Consider the following 20,996-nt stretch of genomic DNA (forward strand, 5'->3'; position numbering starts at 1 on the left):
TCCAGATCAGCGACACTAGAGGCGTGACTCTTACTACAGGCGTCTGCCTCACGCAAATGAAAAGAGGTAAAGTAACCCACATTTTCGGTTTAGGTTTGAGGTTTGGCCTTGTCTTCATCTTTAAATGAATCAGCATCCTAGTTCTGTCCTGGAGTTTGTATAAGCACTTCACTCCTGTCTCCCTTCCTGAGGCCTGGGGAGTTTCTGAGGGCAGTTCTCTGCTCCCAGCAGTGGCTCACCCCCTATAACCGTCCCCGCCCCACCATCCCACCCCGGGTTGGTCAGGGTCTTTGAGAGCCTCTCCAGTCTTCAGTCCTCCACTGGAGCCTGCAACATGCAGAAAGTTCCCACTGGTCCCCCAGGGGCAGGAAGCCCTTGTTTTGTGGTAAGGCTGGCATTTCCATGCTCTCCCCTTCTGCTGATGGGGCAGGGATGTGGATGTAACCTGGGGTGGGGCATGGTATTGCTCTGGGCAGCTTTTGTTCTGAATTTATTGAGTTCATGGTGACATTTTAAATTCTCTTGACAATTTTTTTTCCCTTTGCCCTATTAATCCAATTAGAGTGAAGGATGAAAGTCGAAATTCTTTAACAAAATGTAGTACAAATAACCCTTCCCTATTCTTTATAGCCAGAGGGAAGGGGGAAAAAATCTTTCATGCTCTCCTAACTTTCCCTCAGCTAATAGAGGGCTGCCTGAAAGGTTGAGAGTGTTACCGCACAAAATTAGGGTTCATTTGCCCGATGCACATAAACAAGCCAATTAATTACAGCATCAGCTTTTGGGAAAAGAGATCAGCTTTATTCTGCAAGATCCATCTGCAGAGAGGACGGGGGTGGGGCGTGTGCCCTCGGATCTGTCTTGCCAATGGAGGATCTGGGGTGAAATTTAAGAAGTTAGGGAGAACAGCCTGGCACGTGGAAACGCTGGTGGGACTGGTTTTCATTGGTGGGCTTCAAGCATTGATGGTAAAGTTCTAAACATGGATGACAGGGTTCTAAACATTTTTGATGAGGATGGGAAGGAATTTTAACATCGGATCTTCCTGAAGGACAGACCCCTCGCTTCTGATAAAAGTCTGACTTTCAAGTTCCAATTGTGTCCCCGTCCTTGGATTCTGTGGGAAGGAGGATCTTTGGTCCCGAGGTCATTGCAGGTTAAGATTTCTTCTTTTGGGCCTGCTCTAGCTACATGACTTTGCAGATTTTTGGAAAGGCAATTCTTAATCGTTCTGTTGATAATGGGGTCAGTTGAAGTGGTTACAAGAGGATGGTTTGGGGAGGGAGTGAGGAAAGGAGCCGCCCTCCCAGGACAGCATTCCCGCTTCTGGTGGGAAATGGTGCCGCTTAGGATTCCAGTAGGGAATGCAGCCAGATCCAAGGAGATCTCCTGGTGGCTTCTAGGGCCCGGGACAAAGCCACATTCCTCAGCAAAGTGGGAGACACTTGCTGGAAGGCTCTGCAGCAAGCCCTGGCTCCTGCTTCCTCAGGGCAGGTGGAAGGATTTGCTGAAGAAAGATGAATCATCAGGACCTCAGGGCTGGTTGTTAGGCTTCGATTAGAAAAATCTTTCTCCCTCCATCCTCACTCACAAAAGCAGGCCTGGATTTGTGTGTTACACTTCTTTTCTTCATTAAGTTTGGAAAGCATGACTTTGCACTTAAGAGTAGCTGGAGGCAGAAATGTGAAAGATCTGAAAAGCCAGAAGGGCTGAACCATCTGAACACCTGAGTGCTCCACCCCAGGTCACCCTCCTCCCACGCCCTTCCTACAGGAAGCATAGCCATTGAGACTCATCTCACATACTTTACAAAAAGCATACACAATTACAAAAATTTCAAGCAATGCAAAAGTGAGTAAAGTAGAAAATGAAGGCTTCTGTCAGTCATCCCCCTTTCGAGAGTTAACCATTGTTGAGTGATGTTTAGCCTTCTGGTCTAAAGTATATCAGCTATTCACACTCAGATTTTTAGTTGTTTTTGCAAAAAGTGGCATCCAATAGAACTCACCCTTTTCACTTGACAGTATATCAGACCCCCTTCTGTGCCAGTGCAAGTCCATCTGCGTTGTTTAAACCATTGCAGAGCATTTCAGTAGAACCATTGACCTTCATTAATTTCACCAGTCCCATTGTTTCCCATTCTTAGCTGCTGTAACCAGTGCCGAAGTGAATCCCACTGTAATCTCATATATCTTTAGGAGCCTTCACCCCTACTGTTTCTGTAAGAAAAATCAAGTCACTTTGTCAAGGGATGTGTTCATTTTTTATTTTGCTAGATACTGCCAATTGCTTTCCAAACCCTTGTGCTCATTTACATTCCACACACCTTCATGAGTCATTTTTAGAGGAATTTCTTCCATAAAACTTGTTTCTCGGTATGCTCCAAGGAATCAACCTCCTTCGGTGAGTTGTTCTGAAGCTGTTTTAACAACTATTGTCACTGAGAAGCTGTCATGCAGGCGTGGTGCTTGGCACTGGGGATCGATATGTTGGGGAACCAAACCAAATAAGGTCCTTGCCACCCTAGAGCCAGCGTGCCAGCAGGGGAGCCTCCTGAGAGCAGGACATTCAACAGATCCTGGCTGACTGTGCTGAGTGGGACGCTGTGCCTGTCACAGGGGTACCCTGGGAGAGAGGAGGACAGTCATTAGTTTTTCTGCCTGGGTCTTGTGCTCTGTTGGGAATTAGAGGGAGGCAGTAAGCTGAGTGCACACTAGAAACCTCCCATAACTGACTCCTAAGTCAATTAGCCTGGATTACTGTGATAGTGAAGAGCCCATGGAATTTGAAGCCATGGAGTAGGGGAGTCAAATGAAAGTGCGAATATAACTTGAATAGTTTCAAGGGGAACAAGGACCTTTAAAATGAGAAGAATATCAATTTCTCTCCCTCTACCACCACCACCTCCTTTTCATTTTTTTTCAAGGTAGGATCACATTGATTTCCACTGAGTAGGGACTTGTCCAAGGTAGGCCACCCAGACCCGAGGTTTCTGCTCTTGAATCCTGAGTGGTTCAGGAGATGCTTAGCATACTTGGAAAAGAAGCGTGTGGAGACCAGGATGGGGTGAGTGTGGCAAGGCGGCACTCATTGCTGAGCATGTGGTATGCTCACAGCAGAAAGGAACTTCTAGACAAGCTTAGTTTCCCCATCTGGAAGATGAGAAACAACTTCCTGTCTGTTCCTTTGTGACCCATACTTAGATCTCTAAAGGGCCCTTACCAGTAAAGGAAGCAGCCACAAAGGGCTTTCAAGAATGCAGTGGGGGGGTGCTCTGGCTCTGCTGTGGGGGATCTCTTGTGCCCTCTCACACCTTCCTTTTCATACTCCTGCCTTTTGACCTGACAGGGTAAATCTTCCTTCTTCACTGCCACCCTTCCAGGGTAGTAGCCACCTCCACCATCACCTCAAGTTACTCATGGCATGCTTTGTCTCTCCTTGATACAGAGAAAAGAAGTTAAAGGCCAGAGTTCAAGAGTTGGTGAGTGCCTTGGAAAGACTCACCAAGAGCAGTGAAATCCGACACCAACAATCAGCCGAGTTTGTTAATGATCTAAAGCGAGCGAACAGGTAAGATCTCTCTTCCTGGATTCCCAATGGTACTTGGACTCCTACATCAGGGAGGACATTTCCCTAATTGCTAGGAACCAACTCCAGAGAATGGTGAGTCCTCACCTGCCCCGGTGGAGAGCTTGGTCTTCCCTAGGGCAGCATTTCCCAAAGTGTTCCATAGAAACCTGAGAAATGCTTGATGAAGACGAGTCTTTGAGCCAGATGTGTTTGGGAAATGCAGCATACTGTGGTCCCCCCTTAACACTTCATATAATAAAGGTTCTGAGAAGTCATACAAAAAAGCGATTTTTTTTTAATGTTTGTGTTTAAGCCAATATTTTCCAAACAAAATTGACTACAGAACCTTTTATTTGAGCAACATTTAATATTTGATGGAACACCTTAGGGAGCACTGCTCTAAGACAGCAGTCCCAAACATTTTGAGCTCAGAACCCCTTTACACTCTTAAAAAATTGAGGACCTCAAAGAGTTCTGTTCTTATACATTATTTATCTATTGTTAAATCTCATTTTAGAAACTAAAACTGAGATAAGTTTTTTAAAGTTTTTAATTCGTTTATAAGAAACAATAAATTCACTACATGTAGTACAAATGGCATTTATTTAAAAAATTAGTTTTCAAAAAAATTAGAAGAGTGGCACTATTTTTACAATTTTGCAAATCTCCTTAATGTCTGGTTTAATAGGAAACAGCTAGATTCTCACATTGCTTCTATAGGCAATATATTGCTTTGAAATATATCAAGAAAACCCAGCTTCATGCAGATCTGTAGTTAGAAAATAAAGGACCTCGCAGATGGCCCTCGAAGGGGTTTTGGGAATCCCTGAGGGTTGGTCCTCAGACCACCCTTGGAGAACCTGACTGTACATGGAAGGTATTTGGGGTGCTGTTTTGGACCAGAGAAGGTATCGGGACTTACCTAGCCCTGGGCTCACGCACTGACGTCTTCTCTCTGCGCTCCCACTGGGGACAGTTCAGAGAGGCTTGTGTTCCATGTTCGGCTGGCAGCATTAGCTTATGGCCTGTGTGCTCTGAATCCCACCAGCCCAAAGCATAAAGGGAAGTCATGGGGGCATCTCCACCCTCCTCCTGGGTGAGGTCACTTAGACTGCTGTTTGTGAGGAACACTCTCCTGTAACTTGACCACCTGTTGCGGGCAGCCATGGAACAGCAGACAGACTCAATGCTTGTATTTAAATGACAAGTTTGTGGAATTCAGCTACCTTTTCTGCTTATCTATTTTGGATGGGGCTAGTTTGGATTGTTGGTTTACACCCCTCCTGATATGTTACTGACAAGCCTCTAGCAGTCAGGCTGAATTATTCATGGTTAAGCCAAGAGATGATTGGCCTTGAGTGCTGAAATGACGACTTGATTTCAGATTCTTACTGAAGAGGCTGAGTGACTAGTTTCTTCAGAGTGGTGCTCAGTGGACCTAGTTATCCAGGGAACAGGACAGTGTGTGTCTCGATGTTCCTTAGGATGAATCCTTCTCATTTCCCTCTGTTCCCACATAGCAACCTGGTGGCTGCCTATGAGAAAGCAAAGAAGAAGCATCAGAACAAACTGAAGAAGCTGGAGTCTCAGATGATGGCCATGGTGGAGAGACACGAGACCCAAGTGAGGATGCTCAAGCAAAGAATAGCTCTGCTGGAGGAGGAGAACTCAAGGCCGCATACCAATGAAACTTCACTTTAATCGGCACTTGAGCACCAAAGTTCTGCCTATGGAAGCTAAACTATAGCAGGTCACCGAGGAGAGAAGGGCTCCAGGGGACAGAGTACCTGTTGGGAGAGTGAGAAAAGGGAAGATTGGCAGGTAGATGAGCACTTGGACACTGGAGTGCCATGAACTCAGCCCCAGAGGCGAGTGGCCCTGGTGACACAGTGTAGACTGTATCCAGAGGACCCTGTTCCTCCCCTCCTGGGCCACGGGCAGTGTGGAAATACTCACTCATGTGCCGTGCTCAGCAGGCCTTGCTTCTGCTTTCAGCACTGGCTTTGTCGCTCTCCCACCTGTTCTGTTCTGGAGGTTGTGCACCAGTGGTATCCCAGACATTTGTTTTGTAAGATTGTCCAGTCTTCTCTCTTATCTTTGACATCCCCGATTTCTCCTCTTTCCTTCTCTTTCAGAGGAAAACAGGGGTGTGTATGTCTTCAGCATCTAGAAGAACTGCTGATTTGCTTATTGCAACAGGCTTTGATTTTCATGTCCCACGTATCAACTCTAAGATAGAGGCCATCACTCAGAGGTGTTCTGGGAGGTGGCTTACAGGATGGTACACAGGTGTTCCTTACAGTCCCAGATAGAGTGAAGTTACAGGTAGAGAAACCCCAGGGCTGCTCCTGAACAATTCTGTATGGGAGAATGAAAACTTCCTTCACCTCTCAATGTGGAGGCAGGGCTGGGAAGGGAGCTCTCTTTTGACTCTGGAATCTCCCCTTCCCAGTGGAGCCTTACTAACAGTCAAGAATAATTGCTGAGAGAATCCTGTTGATATGTGTAGTGGAACTAAAATTTTATCAGGAGTTTTCTCAAGAGCAGAGGAGCATAATTAGTACTTTTCCCCCACCCGAGGGCACTACGTAATTGCTGTTCTGCATGAATCAGAGTACATATGTAGCTCTGGACCTGCCTTTGTTTCTCTAAGGGCAAGAGGCAGGACACTGAGTAGATACTGAATGTTTCGCAGGCTGATTCCACCTATTTAAGAAATTGCTACTGAACCGCCAGTTCAAGACTTCGCTCCTGCTGTCAGGAAGGGCACAGGGTGAGGGAATGGGTGTTGAGGCCTCTTTTATCCCCCCTACCCCCAGACATGGTGATGATTACCATATGGTGCTTAAACAGGTTAAATTTCAAGCAAAATGCTGACAGGGCTGGGCAGGACTAAAGTACCTGAATTCTTTCAGGAAGCTCTTTCACCTTAAATTCGTTATTCCTCTTCTACTGTAACCTTTTAACCTTTACCATAAGCATCACTGTTTCGCTTTGTCTTTCAAGTCTTCTGTAGCTGCCCTACACTGACACATTTTAAAGGACCACTTGCCATTTATTCTGTAGCACCTGAAAATCCACCCAAAGTCCCCTATGAGAAATGGGGCCCAATGCCACAGTTCACAAAGTTTTGCTTATGTCCAGGTCACTGCATTAACCACATCCATGAGCTAAAAGTTCTGTCTTCAGAGAGCATGATATGAGTTTCTCAGCCTTCTGCCCAATGGGGAAGGACACTCCAGCCACCACCATGGAGAACAAAGCAGTTCTAGCCCAAAAGCAACCACCCTTCTTCTCATGCCAGCAGTGACGGCTGCCCCATCTTCAAAAGAAATCAACTGGTAGCATTCTGGAAGGACCAGCTTTTGGGTGCTTTGATCACTGTGAATGTAGCCACTGGCTTCTGTTTCTGTTATGAATCATTTTATCAAAGTTGGTTCTTGTGATTTTTTTTAATCAATTTTTATTCTTTGGATAGTTTCATTTTGTCACAAGGAAAATGTTTTGGCTGAAAAGTATGTGCAACAAAAGGTTTAGTAGACAAAAATCATTGTTTTCTCCATTTTTCCAGGCTGCCTAGGGAAATGTCCTTCCCCAAGCAAACCGGGATGTGCAAGGTGGGAAACCATTCATGGCTTTCTCTTCTGTGACTGATCAGGCATCAAAACAGACAGTTTTCATTTTTACCAACACTGAGAAGTATGGCTGATGCAGGTATAAAATCTTGTCTGCTGACTTCTCTCTACCATTCTTGCTCCAAGTTAAAACAGAGAACCCACCCTTTTAGGATCAGGTAACTCCCTCACACCTGGCAAGTCTCCGCTCCTCCATTACTCATCCTACCTAGCCTCATTTTGAGTTTATTATTTCAACATAATACTTTTAAATATGTGGTGACTGGGTGAAAACTATTTCCCCAGCGAAACTGTTACCTTTATATATGTGTAGAATAAAAAAGCTATTAAGTAGTCAATTTCCTTTCCTTGTATTTTTCAAATATACTCCCTAAGATACAATCCTTGTTGAAGGTGAACCAGCAGGCACTTGGTTATGCTAATTGTGGGGTCTCCTAAAACTGCATTGATTAAATAAATGATTGCAGGTGCCTGGATCACTTTCCTTTTTTTATCACCTGAATCTATCTTTCTAAATAGGAGCTGGTTTATATTAACATCTCCATCGGGGTAAACAATGATCTTGAGTCTAACTTGTATGAGGTTAAAAACCTTTCAGAATTTCCTATTTTTGTTTTCTTCCAATTTCCTCAGTGGTTATCTCTGTTGGGCAGTCACGTTCTCTGTTCAGAGTTCAGTCTTTGACTCTTAGAGACATGGGCATGGCAAGAAAGGATCCATTTCACAGTTCCCTCGGAGTATATTTCCCAGAGCTGAATTGAGGCAAAAATCACAGGCAAGAGACTTCTGTCTGTAGCTGCAGTGCCATCAAAGTGTGGGCCTACCAACTGGATCTGATGTTCTGTCAAAACCCCATGTGCACCAGCTACCCAAACTACCATGGACTTGTAGGCCATAAGGTTCCTCTTTGAGACCTACACCCAAAGTTATTTATGATTAAGCACCTTCTGTGATCAGACAGCTGAGATTTATCATGCCCTCCCTCTCTCTCATGCTCTTGCCCTAGAGAGATAGATACTAGATGGTTCATCATTGCCAATGCACATAATCAACTGTTTCATATTCACACTCAACTGCTGGCATGTCAGGTTTCTGAAGTTAATATCCATGGTGCCTGAAACTGGAATGTTAGGTTAATAAAAAATTAAGTGCCAGTTAAACATAACTGCTTAATTCTCCTTTGAGATACATGCACTTCTTACTAAGTCTTCCTCTGAGCCTGCAGCAATACTTTATAGGGACCTCAGAGAAGTCTAAATTAGAGCCTTGACATTCCACTACTCCAGAAAGGCAGTCCAAATTAGAGCCTATATAAGGCTTTTTCTTAAAAACTGTTAGGATGAGGCTAATAAGGATTTTACTTCTCTAAGGAAAACTTTATTTGAAAGTCTCCTAGTTCCTAGCTGCATAGTGATTACATTATTTTAAGTGAAAAAATGCCCCAGTTATCTGACCTGCGCTGGACTGCCTAAGAACCTCCATAGTTGCCTGTTCCCTTCTGAAGGTGTCTCCTATGGCCCACAAAAATTATCCTGCAATTATTTTTTAATTCTATCAATTATCTTAACACAGCTCTTGAGAGTTTGGGGTATGATGCCCATGTTTTAAGTGAAGTGATGAGAAACACATCAAGACCACAGAAAACACCCAAACTTTTATTAATGACTTCTGAAAGTCATAAGGCTCCAATAAAGCTTTAAGCCAGTTGCAAATGCATAACTGGGAGTGTCTCTCACCCATGAAACTATTTAAAGCAAAAAGATCATGTTCACTAAGTTTACAGCTGCAGCTATTTCTAGATGGAACAAACACAGCTATAATTAGAAAGTTTAGAGGCCAAAAGGGGGAAGAATTCTCTGATTGAAATTTCTGCATTAAATTTAATTAGGATGCAGGACTAGGTTGCCAAGGGTTTTTGGGGGGCAGGGGGGAAACATAAGTAACATTTGTTTTTTCTGCAGTAAGTGACAACTTTGCAGAATGCTATAAAAATTTCTGAAAAAAAAATCACACAGCAGTTATTTTTCTGTTTATCCAGTGGAGTGGCCTATTTGACAAGAAATGATACACTCACCACCTTTCACTGAGGCTTACAAACTCCCTAGTGCTCACAAGCTAGGCACTACTTTGGAGGAGAGGCGTAACTTGGTGATAAAACAAAAATTAAGTCTTTGCTGCACACACAGTTCTTAAAGTTTATCCAAATCCTATTCTAGGTACTGAAACCTTGGGTTTGTATAGGCCAAGCTGACATTAGCTCTGAACCTATGGCATTCTGAAGTTCCTCCTGTTTCACACATTTGAAATTACTTCCTAACTACATTTGTATTCACTAATAGATGCCTTAGGCTGCCAATCACTAATTTTTTAGAACTGGAATCAGAATTATCAATTAATGGAATGCTGGCTGCTGCCACAACAGCATCACTGAGCACCAGTGGCTGTTACAATATAAACAAGTGAAAGAGTACAGGTTGAATACCAGCCGTTTGTGCATTGTTGTTTTGCTAATTCCTCTGTAGAGGAAGTTTGTTTCACATACAACAATTATGTTTTTGATTGAGAGTCATGTTGGATAAATTCTCCATCACATTGCATCTGAGAGAGATTTTGTACATGACCAAGATAAGAAATCATTGTCGCAGGAACAGCAACTCCTATTGGATAACCATATCCTTGACTAGTAGTACTTGATTTTTCCATAGTCAAGGCGGCTACAAATCACTCATCCACTGATCATATGAAATGTCAGCTGAGCAGAACAGAGCAAGCTATATACAAAATCCCTCCACATTCACACTGATGACCTGCTTAGTTAGTTGCTCTTGCTCTTCCATTCGCTTGTGTGCTTTTTGCAAATCAAATCCATGTGGAAAATGTTCTGTTTGTACAACTCATAGTATTAGAGTGCTCACTGCAGGACCGCCAAGTGAATGAGAGCCCCTAATAATCTGCTTTTGTTTGACCCTAATGCAAAGATAATGAAACATGTTCACTTCTTTTCTATTTCTAATCAGTTTTTAGACATAGTGTCAAATTATTTACTTTGCATGAGATTTAAGTTTCCTATTATTTGAAAACGTGCTTTTAAACCACTTGATTAGAAAAATCTGCTTGAATGTACTGTCAGTTATTAAAGCACATGTGACTAAGTTTGCATCTGTCAGTATTGTTCTACTGTTTGTATTGAAAGTCTCATTTTAAAGTTGCCCTTTAACACTGTACTATACCTTGTAATTTTTTAGATTCTTCACTTGTATGCTTTAAATGTTTCCAGATGCCTTTAGTTTTAGCTGCTGTAAAATAGCTACTTTGTGTTATTTGATATAGAATTGTTTAAAAAAAACTCCATTTATTTATACAGAGACATTTATAATATTTTACAAACATTCTTATATTCTGAATAAATATTTCTAATTCCATAATGTACTTTAACTGTGTTCATTAAAGGGTAAGGCTGTCCTTCTGTAATACTATTTGTCTAACATCAAACCTGTGATGCTTCACATTAAATCATGGGCCCTAGTCAAAGCAGAGGGCGAGAAGACAGACTCTGTTAGGTCAAAACAGCCAACAGCCAAAGAAACCTCATTTATCACCAATTTCTATTTGGCTGCCTTTTCAAAATCAGTGAAACAGGGAATAAGATCAAGAAGTGGAACTGCAAGGAAGTCATACACGACTACATAAAAGAACGGCAAGCAGCTGTGCAACGTCTGTTAGAAGAATATTCCTGCAATGTTGTCAGTTCTCACTATCAAAGCAGAGTACCTTTGACAGTAAGAGTATATCACATCTTGGTGACTCTCTTAAATAAAAATTACTATTATATAGCTGAGGTCGCTAGTGGAAAAGAATCTATTTCTTTCTCCCCTGAGATCAAAGACTGTCAAGCATTCTGTTTGGGAAAAAATGGTACTAGTACAAATTTAAGAATTGTTGGATTTTATGTATCTAACTCACTCACTCTGTAATCTTACTTTAAAGCAACAACCAAATTGTTAATTATTTGAGATGGCAAACATATACCAATTCTTTATTTTCACTTTCACAGAGACACTCTACCTGTTACTATTTCTTCCTATCATATAAACATACCTTATCTCATACCTTTTTTTTTTTTGAGGAAGATTCACCATGAGCTAACATCTGCCGCCAATCTTCCTCTTTTTGCTAAGGAAGACTGGCCCTGAGCTAACATCCATGCCCATCTTCCTCTACTTTATATGTGGAATGCCAGCCATAGCATAGCTTGAGAAGAGGTGTGTAGGTCTGCACCTGGGATCCGAACCAGCGAACCCCAGGCCGCAGAAGCAGAACGTGCGAACTTAACCGCTGTGCCACCGGGCTGGCCCCCATACTTGTCATTTTTTTATTGGTCCAAAGAGATGCAACCAAAATATGAGCAACTTGGAACCTACAATAACAACAGTAGCAGAAACCAGGTTAAGGTAGTAATTAAAACTGCCCAAGCAGCAAAATTTATTGATATTGCACTACAAACAGTCTAAATTTAAACACGATATTTTTATAGAAAGCCAATATTTTAATGATCAATTGTAAAAATGTTTTGAAATACAAAGGAAATCTCCTATCATTCAAATCGTATTTTGTAAGATAAAAGGTTTTTAAGTTCTAAACTGGTGTCATTTACATCAAAAAGAGAGTAGTAACTGTTAGGACTTTGTTCATTTTCTCAGTGGAGAGTACAGCTGGCATTTCTAGTCCACTTTGGAAGTGCAGTAATCCTGCAAACCTTTAAATTCCCAATTCCTAAACAAGAGTCATTGGAAATCCTTTATTTATGATAGTCACACCCAGTATAAGTGAAAATCAGTCCTTATCCTTTCATTAACCCTGAGGGAAAGACACAAAGCTACTGTTCAGCCAGAATGTAATAAATCCACTCTAAAGGTATCAATTCTCATCACTACAAGGTGACCCCAACAGGTATTTTGGGGTTCCTTTTCTGCTCTCCCTAAATGGTTAGCAACCAAAACAAGCACCAAGAACTTCGTTACTAGATAGACAGAATCACTCGGATAATTTACTTATACAGTCTTTCTCTAAACATTAAAATGCCCTAGAAGGGAAATAAAATGCTGCTAGAATTAAAGCAAAAATTAAAAATTAAATCATTTCACCTAAGACAAAAATGATTACTGTTAACAAATCTATTTAGTTAGCATTTACTCAAGTCCAGTTTTCTCAAATATCATATATTTAGTGAAACCATTTCATCCATTTTTTCTATCAGCGTTTGTAGGTCCCAAATAATAAAATTTAACGTGACTTAGCATAAATATCTTCACCTTTTTCAGACTAAAACCTACTCCCAAGAAAGTTGTTTTAAGACTACATATCTTCCATGAACATCACCTAGTCTCCACAGCATAAAAGACACTTCAAATCTTGTTTTGGAAATAGGCAGGGTATAAAAAGATATCAGTTCTTATTCTCTTTCCCATCCAAACTAAACTGTGTGCCCTCATTTTGGTTAGAAGAAAGACAATCTGACATAAAAGGATTTCACTTAAGTTAGCTAATATATGAACTATAATTCTATTTGATTAATCATTTTATTCTGAAGTAAGATTGTTTTAAATTTTCATTAAAACTGTTAAAATTTAAAATATGAATTGTATGAGTCAACAAAGATGATTTTTATAAGGTATTAAGCTAATAAGCAAACTTCAAAAACAATTACAAGAAAATGTGTGTGTACATATATAGTATGTGCATATATACACAAATATATATATATGCAAAATAGTTCATGGTGTTATTTTCCTTCCCTATTTGTTCCTGAAGAAAAAGTCTGTATTATTTATAAAATGGAAGTCAGATTAGCTGTCTTCTGTCCTAACTTGCAAGTGAAATATGAGCAAAAAAGTAAAATTAAAGACTCAGCTCTCTGGATACTCGCATTTGAAATTAAAGGATACTTGTGCAAGATCCAAACACAAACCTAGAATGAACAGAAGAGGCAGCAGTGCCCCTCGGACAGTAGTGAAACGCACAAACTCTGGCAGACAGGTCTTTTGTGCTCTTCTATCAGTGCATATCCTATGTGTAGTCCATGAAGAGTGCAAGTCCACTGCTACGCATTCATTCCAAAAGTATTAACACATCTAACCAACCAAACTGCTGAGGAACAGTCATTACTTTCCTAAATTTCATTCAGTTGAGAACCTTTACTTTGCTCTCATTTGCTGCCATCCATAGTCTATTCTTAAATATCACAAAGCATGATAAGCCATCATTTTACAAAGAACTAGCTAATTTCTTAAAGTTTGAGAAATGACTAACAATGTAGATTTGTGCCCAAAATGTTTCACACCATAGTTTGTAGCTATAGATTGTTTTAGAACCTCAGATTCAATGAATTAAAAGTAGATTAAATTAAAATGTTATTTTCTACCTCAAGAAGTCCACAACCTAAGAATGTTAACTAAGACCTCTCAAAGACTGAGAATCAGCAGAACACTGCCCATCTCGCCCTAGAACCACACATAAATTTTCCTTGTTCCCAAACCAATTTGACAGCTACATGCATTGAGAGACTCAAAACAGCACAGGTCTCCACAACCCTCCAATCGGCTTGTAGCCCGAGGGTCAAAGTGAAATCATCTCTGGAAGGCAAGATATGATCACCACTTACAAATTCCCACAGCAGGAGAATCAGCATAGGATGCAGCACAATAAAGAGAAAAAAACTATTCCACAGAAGGGGGTGGGCCTCAATGGCCTCTTCCTGGGTAGTCACAGCAAGAAAAAGAATAAAGGAACAATAGGTCTTCAAATGACACTCGAAAGACAGAAGCCAAAACAACACGCAACCACCCACAAGAACCCTCCCACCAAAAAGCAGCAAACGTATGTTCAGGGTCTTTTTCTTCCACTGGACGAAAGGACTAAAGTCTACTTTAAGAGGAGAGTCCATGTGAGACAAAGTTACAAACAAAGGCAGCTAATTTCTGCATTCAATCCCTTTCCCCAGAGCACCCTTGACCGACACTATGCAGCTAATGCAAGCATCTTGTTAGGGTTAGTTCCTTTTAGATTGTGCTTTTGAGCTGGTACCATAGCTAGACTATCGCCTCCACTAACCACAGAAGACACAAGATAAATGGAATCTCTTAACTGGTGATTTCATTAACCTGGAGACCCAGATTAAAGATTCAATTATGAACATTTCTCAAGACAAGACTTCCAAACTTTATCATAGTTTTTGATTTACACTTCTTTGTACTTTATGTTAAAGTCTGAGCAACTAAGCTGGTGGAAATCAGCCCTTCAAGTCCACGCCCGTGCAAGAGGGGTAGCTTTACTCTTTTCCCAAGCTATAGACTACTATTTCAATAGTAAACTGTTTGTCACAAGAAAACTAGATTGAAAGGAATGGACCACCATTCAGGACAAATATACAGCTACCACATGAAGTGAATGACAAAACACCTGACTATGGCTGCATGTGTTCTGGTTTATGTTTCCAGAAGAAAGTGCACCTCAGTGTGGCTGGAGTTATAAAGCATCAGCACAGGAGAAGGACCAGACTCCCAAACACTGGTCTTTCAAGTGAGAAAAATTACTTTAGATTTACTGGATTGATGGCAACCGTATTTAGAAAAAATTAACTTTATCCAGAGCTAGAAAATGCTTGGTAATGGCCACATATATTACACTCTGCTTGGGCTATGCAATGATCACATTTCTCCCTAGTATATCATACAGCACTCAAGAAATGATTTATCTTCTAAAATTTCTTCCTCATGCACTCTCTTCTCAGCAACTATAGTTATCTTCCCCCTTCAAGGCAGTTTTGTTCTATAACAACAACCTATAATATTTTTGGAAACTGCAATCCGGAACTCTACTTTGAAAGCAGACAGAACCTTTACTGCCTATTTGCAATCCACCATCTTTGTGACACAGAAGTACAAACTTCAAGAGCAACTCAATTCTAGAAGAAAAAGATGCTAAGAAAGCCCATCATATCTCATTTTTAGAATTTTTGGCAACTACACAAATGCACTTTAAAGTCTTAGAACAGAATACAAAATGAGGAACTCTAGCTAGACTTTACCAAGCTATCAGGAATAAGGTTTAACAAAACTGCTGTTTTACTAACACCTGTTTACCTGGAGAGAGGTCTTAAAGGTAAAGGATATTGATACCTTCAGACAAAACAAGAGTTTGTCTTACTTATCATTAATCTAAAGTTACAACAATATATATGAGCCCCTTTCTCAGGCTACAAAATAATCCATGTTAAAATTACTAGGTAACACTTATTGTTCTTCGATCAGAAAAATGTTAACGAATCTGACCTTAAAACTATGATTAAAAATGCAAAGAAAATATTGCCTGAGAGAATACACAGAATAGATGTCAATCAAAACAAAATAAAGATAAAAACCAAGAGATGTTATCATAACAGAAAAATAACTTAGCAAAAAGTCTAGTTTGTTTTATTCACTTTGCTCCTTACTGTTCAAGTTAACTGTCGGAGACAAAAGAAAAAAAAAGCTATGTGAGGGAATAGGTAATGAAATGTTTTTAATGCACATATGCACTCAGACCTGAACTTTTCTAAAGACCATCACAATATGTTGAGTTTTACAGCATTTAACCCCTGTGGAAGGATGCTATTCACTTAGATTTGAGTTTTTAATTGATATTACACATAACCTACTAAAGCCTTAAAAGACAAAGTACCAACTCAATCTTACAGCATAAAATTATTTTTGCTAAATTTTGCTATACATCTTCATTATCTGTACTTACTCATTGATATTTAATAGAAAAATAAGGATATCCAAAGCTGAAAGCAGCAAGCAGTGACAATTCCTTTGACAGCGTAGGAGACTTGCCTTTATATATTAATATGAAAATCCAACTTAATTTTCAAACATCTTCAAATCAAATTTCACCCATGCTAGAAGAGTTCTATTAGGCTCTCAGACTTCTCCAAATACTCATGTCTCAGGAGAGCATCACTGTTTGAAATCCTAAAACCAGTCATTTACTATTTCTTAACAAAAACTTTTGAAAGCATGTAAACCACACCCTATCTTTTGGATTATAATGGTTAAGTACACAAACAATTCACTTAACATCTTACAAATCATTAGTTATACATAAAAGCACCTACAAAATTTTAAAAAATAAAAGATTCACAGTGCACCGAACCTTGGAACATATAAGGTTGGAACATAAGAACATTTAAAAAATAGATTCAAAGACTTATTTCTCTCTCGAAGACGTAAAACATAACAAAGCTAACTCAACTACTCTTCTCAGCTAGCTTCTTAAAATGCAGCACACAGAAGTAAATTATTGCATATTCAGCACACACCTTTATCACTTGATTTCTTCAAACCATGCTAAAATTTCTCAAAGGAGAAATCCAGTTCTGTGCTAAGCATGGCCTTTCTCAAGGGAACCTGAACACTGAGAAACTAATAGACAGGTTCGAGGGAATACGTATAGCAGATGTGCATAAAACAGGTACATCCAACTCAGACATTTTCTGCATAGTTAAGTCACATCACACACATCAACTTTAACATACATCTTTTAACTTTCTTTTTTATCTCAAACTGTCAAGACAGCTAAAAGCCTCAAGTTACCAAAACCCCATCCCAACAATCCCCTTCCTTTGTTCCACAGTGCATTAAATGAAGCAGCACAACAGCAATAACATTTAACCATAGTTAAACTACTGCAATCGAAAAGAAATAATCTGTTGGTTCTTGAAAAGGCTCAACACCATTACAGGACCTACTTCTGGTAACGAACTCCAATCTCTTTTGCTTTAGTAATGAGAGCTGAAAACTCCAACTCTAGGCACCAGAAGGACTGACCAAAGTACTCATTCAAAAAGAAAAAAACACATACAAAATCTCTAAAAATTAAATGGCTTCCAGATGACAGTCAATGAGTGAAAATGATTTACCTGCCAGGCAAACTAAGCTTTCACTCCCTTAACAATTTAGCAGAAATCTAGAATGCTAGGACCAACTATAAATATGCCTCAAGGAGACCCAAGCAAAGCAACTGCATTTCTGGAAAGAACAGTAAGAGCTTCCAAACGCAACCATATAATGCATTTTAAAAAAAGTCACAGAAAGATTGACAAATTTGTCACATTAAAAGATGCAGGATTGTGAATAACCTAATTCTAAACGCACTGCTATAATTGTGAATTCTAATTCTAAACGCACTGCTATAGTTGTGAATTCTCGTGCTTAGCACAAAGAGGGTGACACTTTCACTAATAAATAGAATTTTTCCTTTAAAATCAAGCCATTTAAAAGTTAAAGCAAAGTAATAGCAAGTGAATTCCTTACAATAGCACTTCTTTTGAAAGTCCAACTGGGTTACACAGAATCCCTATTAAATAGGCTACGTATACAGAATAAAGATTTCTACAATAAAATTTACAAGCAGAGATACATTTTGTGGATACCACATGTAAAAGAAAGATTTTTAAAACCCACACGACAGATGCACATGCATGCATGTGCTCACCTCCCCGCCCCAACAAAGAAATACCTTCAATGAGGTCAGAAGCAGCCCAAACACTAAAGCCCCCTGAAAGTCCCGGTGATTGTCCTCAATTATAGCTGAAATCCTTCTTAAAACGGACACTGCTGTCCTTATTTGGACTGAAGATTCCTAAAGGAGCAAAACACATTCCTGTGAGTGAGTTATGTACGTTACTTTCATGTTCTTATCCTCCCCAGTCAAATGTTTTATTTGTACTTGGGTAAATTGCATACCTCTTTCATTCTCGCTCCATCATCCAGGGGCTTTAGCATGTTAATAAAAGCGTGTCAGTCTCTGCTACTACTGCAAATTGGAAGCTAATATAACATCAGTTTCCAGAGATCAACACTGAGATGCAATGTAAAACCTAATAATGTCAGTATTCCATACATATTTACACAACCGTAATATAGAATAAATTTTCACAAGAACAAAATCATTGTACAATACTAAAGGGTTGGTGGCAGGCTGGTAAAGACATGACCAAAGCAGTTGCTGGGTCCCCGCCTCCATGCTCTCTGCTACCCTCTCTCCAGCAGTCTCAAAGGTTCACCGACTGCATGCAGCACAACGCAAAATTAGAGCATCAACTCCCCACCCAACCAACTCAGTCCCTCTCCAGGCTGAGGACTTTGTCCTTTAATGAAGTGCCAAGAGTTCATTTTGAACATGAACATTATATAGCGGGTATTGGCTCTAAATAAAACCTTTCAACAAAACTCCAAGCAGAGGAGGATTAGAGAACCTAAGTGATTAAAAGCAGAGAAATGTGCAAAATGCCACCAAAGCAGATGACCTGCAATCTTGACTTTTGTGACATTTCAGCTCTTGTATTCATTTAATAATTGTGTGTTTTAAGCTTCTTTTAAAATTTTCAATATAAGGAAAACTATTATTGCAATCACTGTAATGGGTAGACGGAGCATTGCCATTAACTTGGCTACTTGATGGTGACTCAAATGCTATTTTCTTAAACAGAATATAAAACAAAAACCACAATCACACAGAAAAGAATGCCCCTGTAAAAAGCAACTTAAATTCATTAGCCAAACACTGAAAAGGTTCGTTTGTATAAAAGGTTATAACTGCATTTACAGTGCAAACTCATGTTTCTTCTTACTCTCTCTTCTGCACAGAGAACAATCTCTTCAGAAACATCATTACCTCCCTGCATTTCTTTAAAACACCTGAGAAAGGTAAGGCTCAAAGAGACACCCACTCAAATGCAACAGGTCCCTGATCTTGGGACTTCCACAACACATATGCTGCTATCAAAGGTCCAAGATTTTCATTATAGCATTATGGTCAAACTTGAAGCTCAAAAAGGTTCTGGATGAAAAGGGGAACTTGCAATGTCCATTACATGCCACAGACTGTCCTTCAGCATGCTCTAGAAACTGGTCCTCACTGGAGCAAGGTAAGTCATACACAGCATCTGTTTAAAAAACAAAATAAATAAGCTCAGTAACTTAGTAAGAAACTAAATACTGCCCTTCACCTTTCATTACAAGGAATTTATGTACAGTATAAATCCTTCTCCCCACACTCTAAATCTAACCTAAGTAGAACCACCAAGATATTTTCCTTTCCCTAAACTGGTGCTCAACCGAATTTCTAATCTATGATTACTCATTTCCACACAAACATTCAAAACCTTAAACTCAGTCTTTATTTTAAGATCCTTAATATTCACTTGCTTTCAAAAATGGGTACACCTTTGTTTACCTCCTATATTTGTATTTTATGCCAACAAAATGGGAGCTTCTTGACAGAGATCCAAATGTAAGCATTGTAGAGATCCCAACCACAATTAAGATCTATAAAGATTCCAATTCTAGAAAAATAAAGCTGGAATTTACCAACCTTAAGGGAATACATCAATCTAAAGAAAAACACAAATTTTCAAAATTACAGCATGACTAAACTCCATCTTATCAGAACTTTTTTTTTTTACCAAAAAAAGTAGAGCAGGTACCTTACCAAGAAAGTGGGTTTGGAATAGACAGAGAGAGGCTGAGGCAGAAAGAAAGTCTGAAATGAGGTTTCCCAGGACAAGGATCTATACTTCCTCTCAAGAAAACTCAAAATTTTATATATCCATATTATGCCCAACTAAGCTGGGTATACAGAGCTATAGTGTGCCTTCTTTAATGTTCTTGAACATAGGGCTTTATAAAGATTTTTTGAAATAATTGATTTCTGAACTTACATTAATTAAACTATCAGCCTATCATGTCCCCACCACCCAAGGTGGCCAGAAAAATCCTATTCAGAGGACTTCTACCCACCATAACTTATCTGTAATAAACTAATGATAGTTCCTCCTTCTTGACAGTTAACCTGAACTTCCCAAAATAGGGTTAAAGCATCTCTTTTAAAATAGCTTTTATCAGGGCCAGCTCGGTGGCACAGCAGTTAAGTGCACAGGCTCCGCTTCGGCGGCCTGGGGTTCGCCAGCTCGGATCCCTGGTGCAGACATGGCGCCACTTGACATCCCATGCTGTGGTAGGCGTCCCACATATAAAGTAGAGGAAGATGGGCATGGATGTTAGCTCAGAGCCAGTCTTCCTCAAAAATAAAATAAAATAGCTTTTATCTTGCTTAAATCATAGACAGCATTGCAAGAAAATATGATTATAATGCTTTTCATTTCTTAGACTTTTCTATATGAAAGCCTTAAATTTAGATGGTGAAGAAACGCATATCTACTGCACAGGGAATTTCATACAATTCAAAATAACACCTACAGGCCGGCCTGGTGGCACAGCGGTTAAGTGCACACGTTCCACTTCGGCGGCCCAGGGTTTGGTGGCCCGGATCCCGGATGCAGATATGGCACCACTTGGCAAGCCATGCTGTGGTAGGCGTCCCACATATAAAGTGGAGGAAGATGGGCACGGATGTTAGCTCAGGGCCAGTCTTCCTCAGCAAAAAGAGGAGGATTGGCAGCAGTTAGCTCAGGGCTAATCTTCCTCAAAAAAAAAATAACACCTAAGAAAAAATGGTCTACTGTACTCTTAAATGACATCTATTAAATCAGTATTACCAAACAGCTTTCTACATTAATCAGCATTACTTTCTAAATCAGATGACACACCTAGTCTTCATAAGTAAGGATGGAGAAGTTCCAAATGTCATTTTAATAAAAATTGTCCTTAGTACCACCCTAAAAAGTTGATCATTACCTCCAAAAGGGGGGCAACGTTCCTCTTCTGAAGTTAGTGCTCCCGACATACAGGT

The 20,996-nt window shown here is 40.0% G+C and overlaps 2 protein-coding genes and 1 long non-coding RNA gene across 10 annotated transcripts in view; 1 reads left to right on the forward strand and 2 right to left on the reverse strand.

The window, feature by feature from the left end:
• Positions 1–10,627, forward strand: part of MCC (MCC regulator of WNT signaling pathway) — a 407,698-nt gene extending 397,071 nt beyond the window's left edge. For all 8 annotated transcript variants that reach the window (XM_001504578.7, XM_070234444.1, XM_023617859.2 and 5 more), the window contains 2 exons: positions 3,448–3,570; positions 5,091–10,627. In XM_001504578.7, coding sequence (XP_001504628.1) covers positions 3,448–3,570; positions 5,091–5,271 — 304 coding nt within the window. In that variant the 3' untranslated portion in view covers positions 5,272–10,627. The remainder of the gene's footprint in view (positions 1–3,447; positions 3,571–5,090) is intronic.
• Positions 1,792–6,426, reverse strand: LOC138917495 (uncharacterized). The gene is made up of 4 exons (XR_011425613.1): positions 5,527–6,426; positions 4,493–5,105; positions 2,327–2,625; positions 1,792–2,219 (listed from the first exon to the last, which is right to left on the reverse strand). It is a non-coding gene; the product is annotated as an uncharacterized lncRNA (long non-coding RNA).
• A 5,033-nt stretch (positions 10,628–15,660) lies between the features above and the next one.
• DCP2 (decapping mRNA 2) overlaps positions 15,661–20,996 on the reverse strand; it is a 51,332-nt gene continuing 45,996 nt past the window's right edge. Inside the window, exon 13 of the mRNA XM_005599504.4 lies at positions 15,661–19,191. Coding sequence (XP_005599561.1) covers positions 19,028–19,191 — 164 coding nt within the window. The 3' untranslated portion in view covers positions 15,661–19,027. The remainder of the gene's footprint in view (positions 19,192–20,996) is intronic.

Source organism: Equus caballus, chromosome 14, assembly GCF_041296265.1.
Source record: "Equus caballus isolate H_3958 breed thoroughbred chromosome 14, TB-T2T, whole genome shotgun sequence".
Taxonomy (NCBI): domain Eukaryota; kingdom Metazoa; phylum Chordata; class Mammalia; order Perissodactyla; family Equidae; genus Equus; species Equus caballus.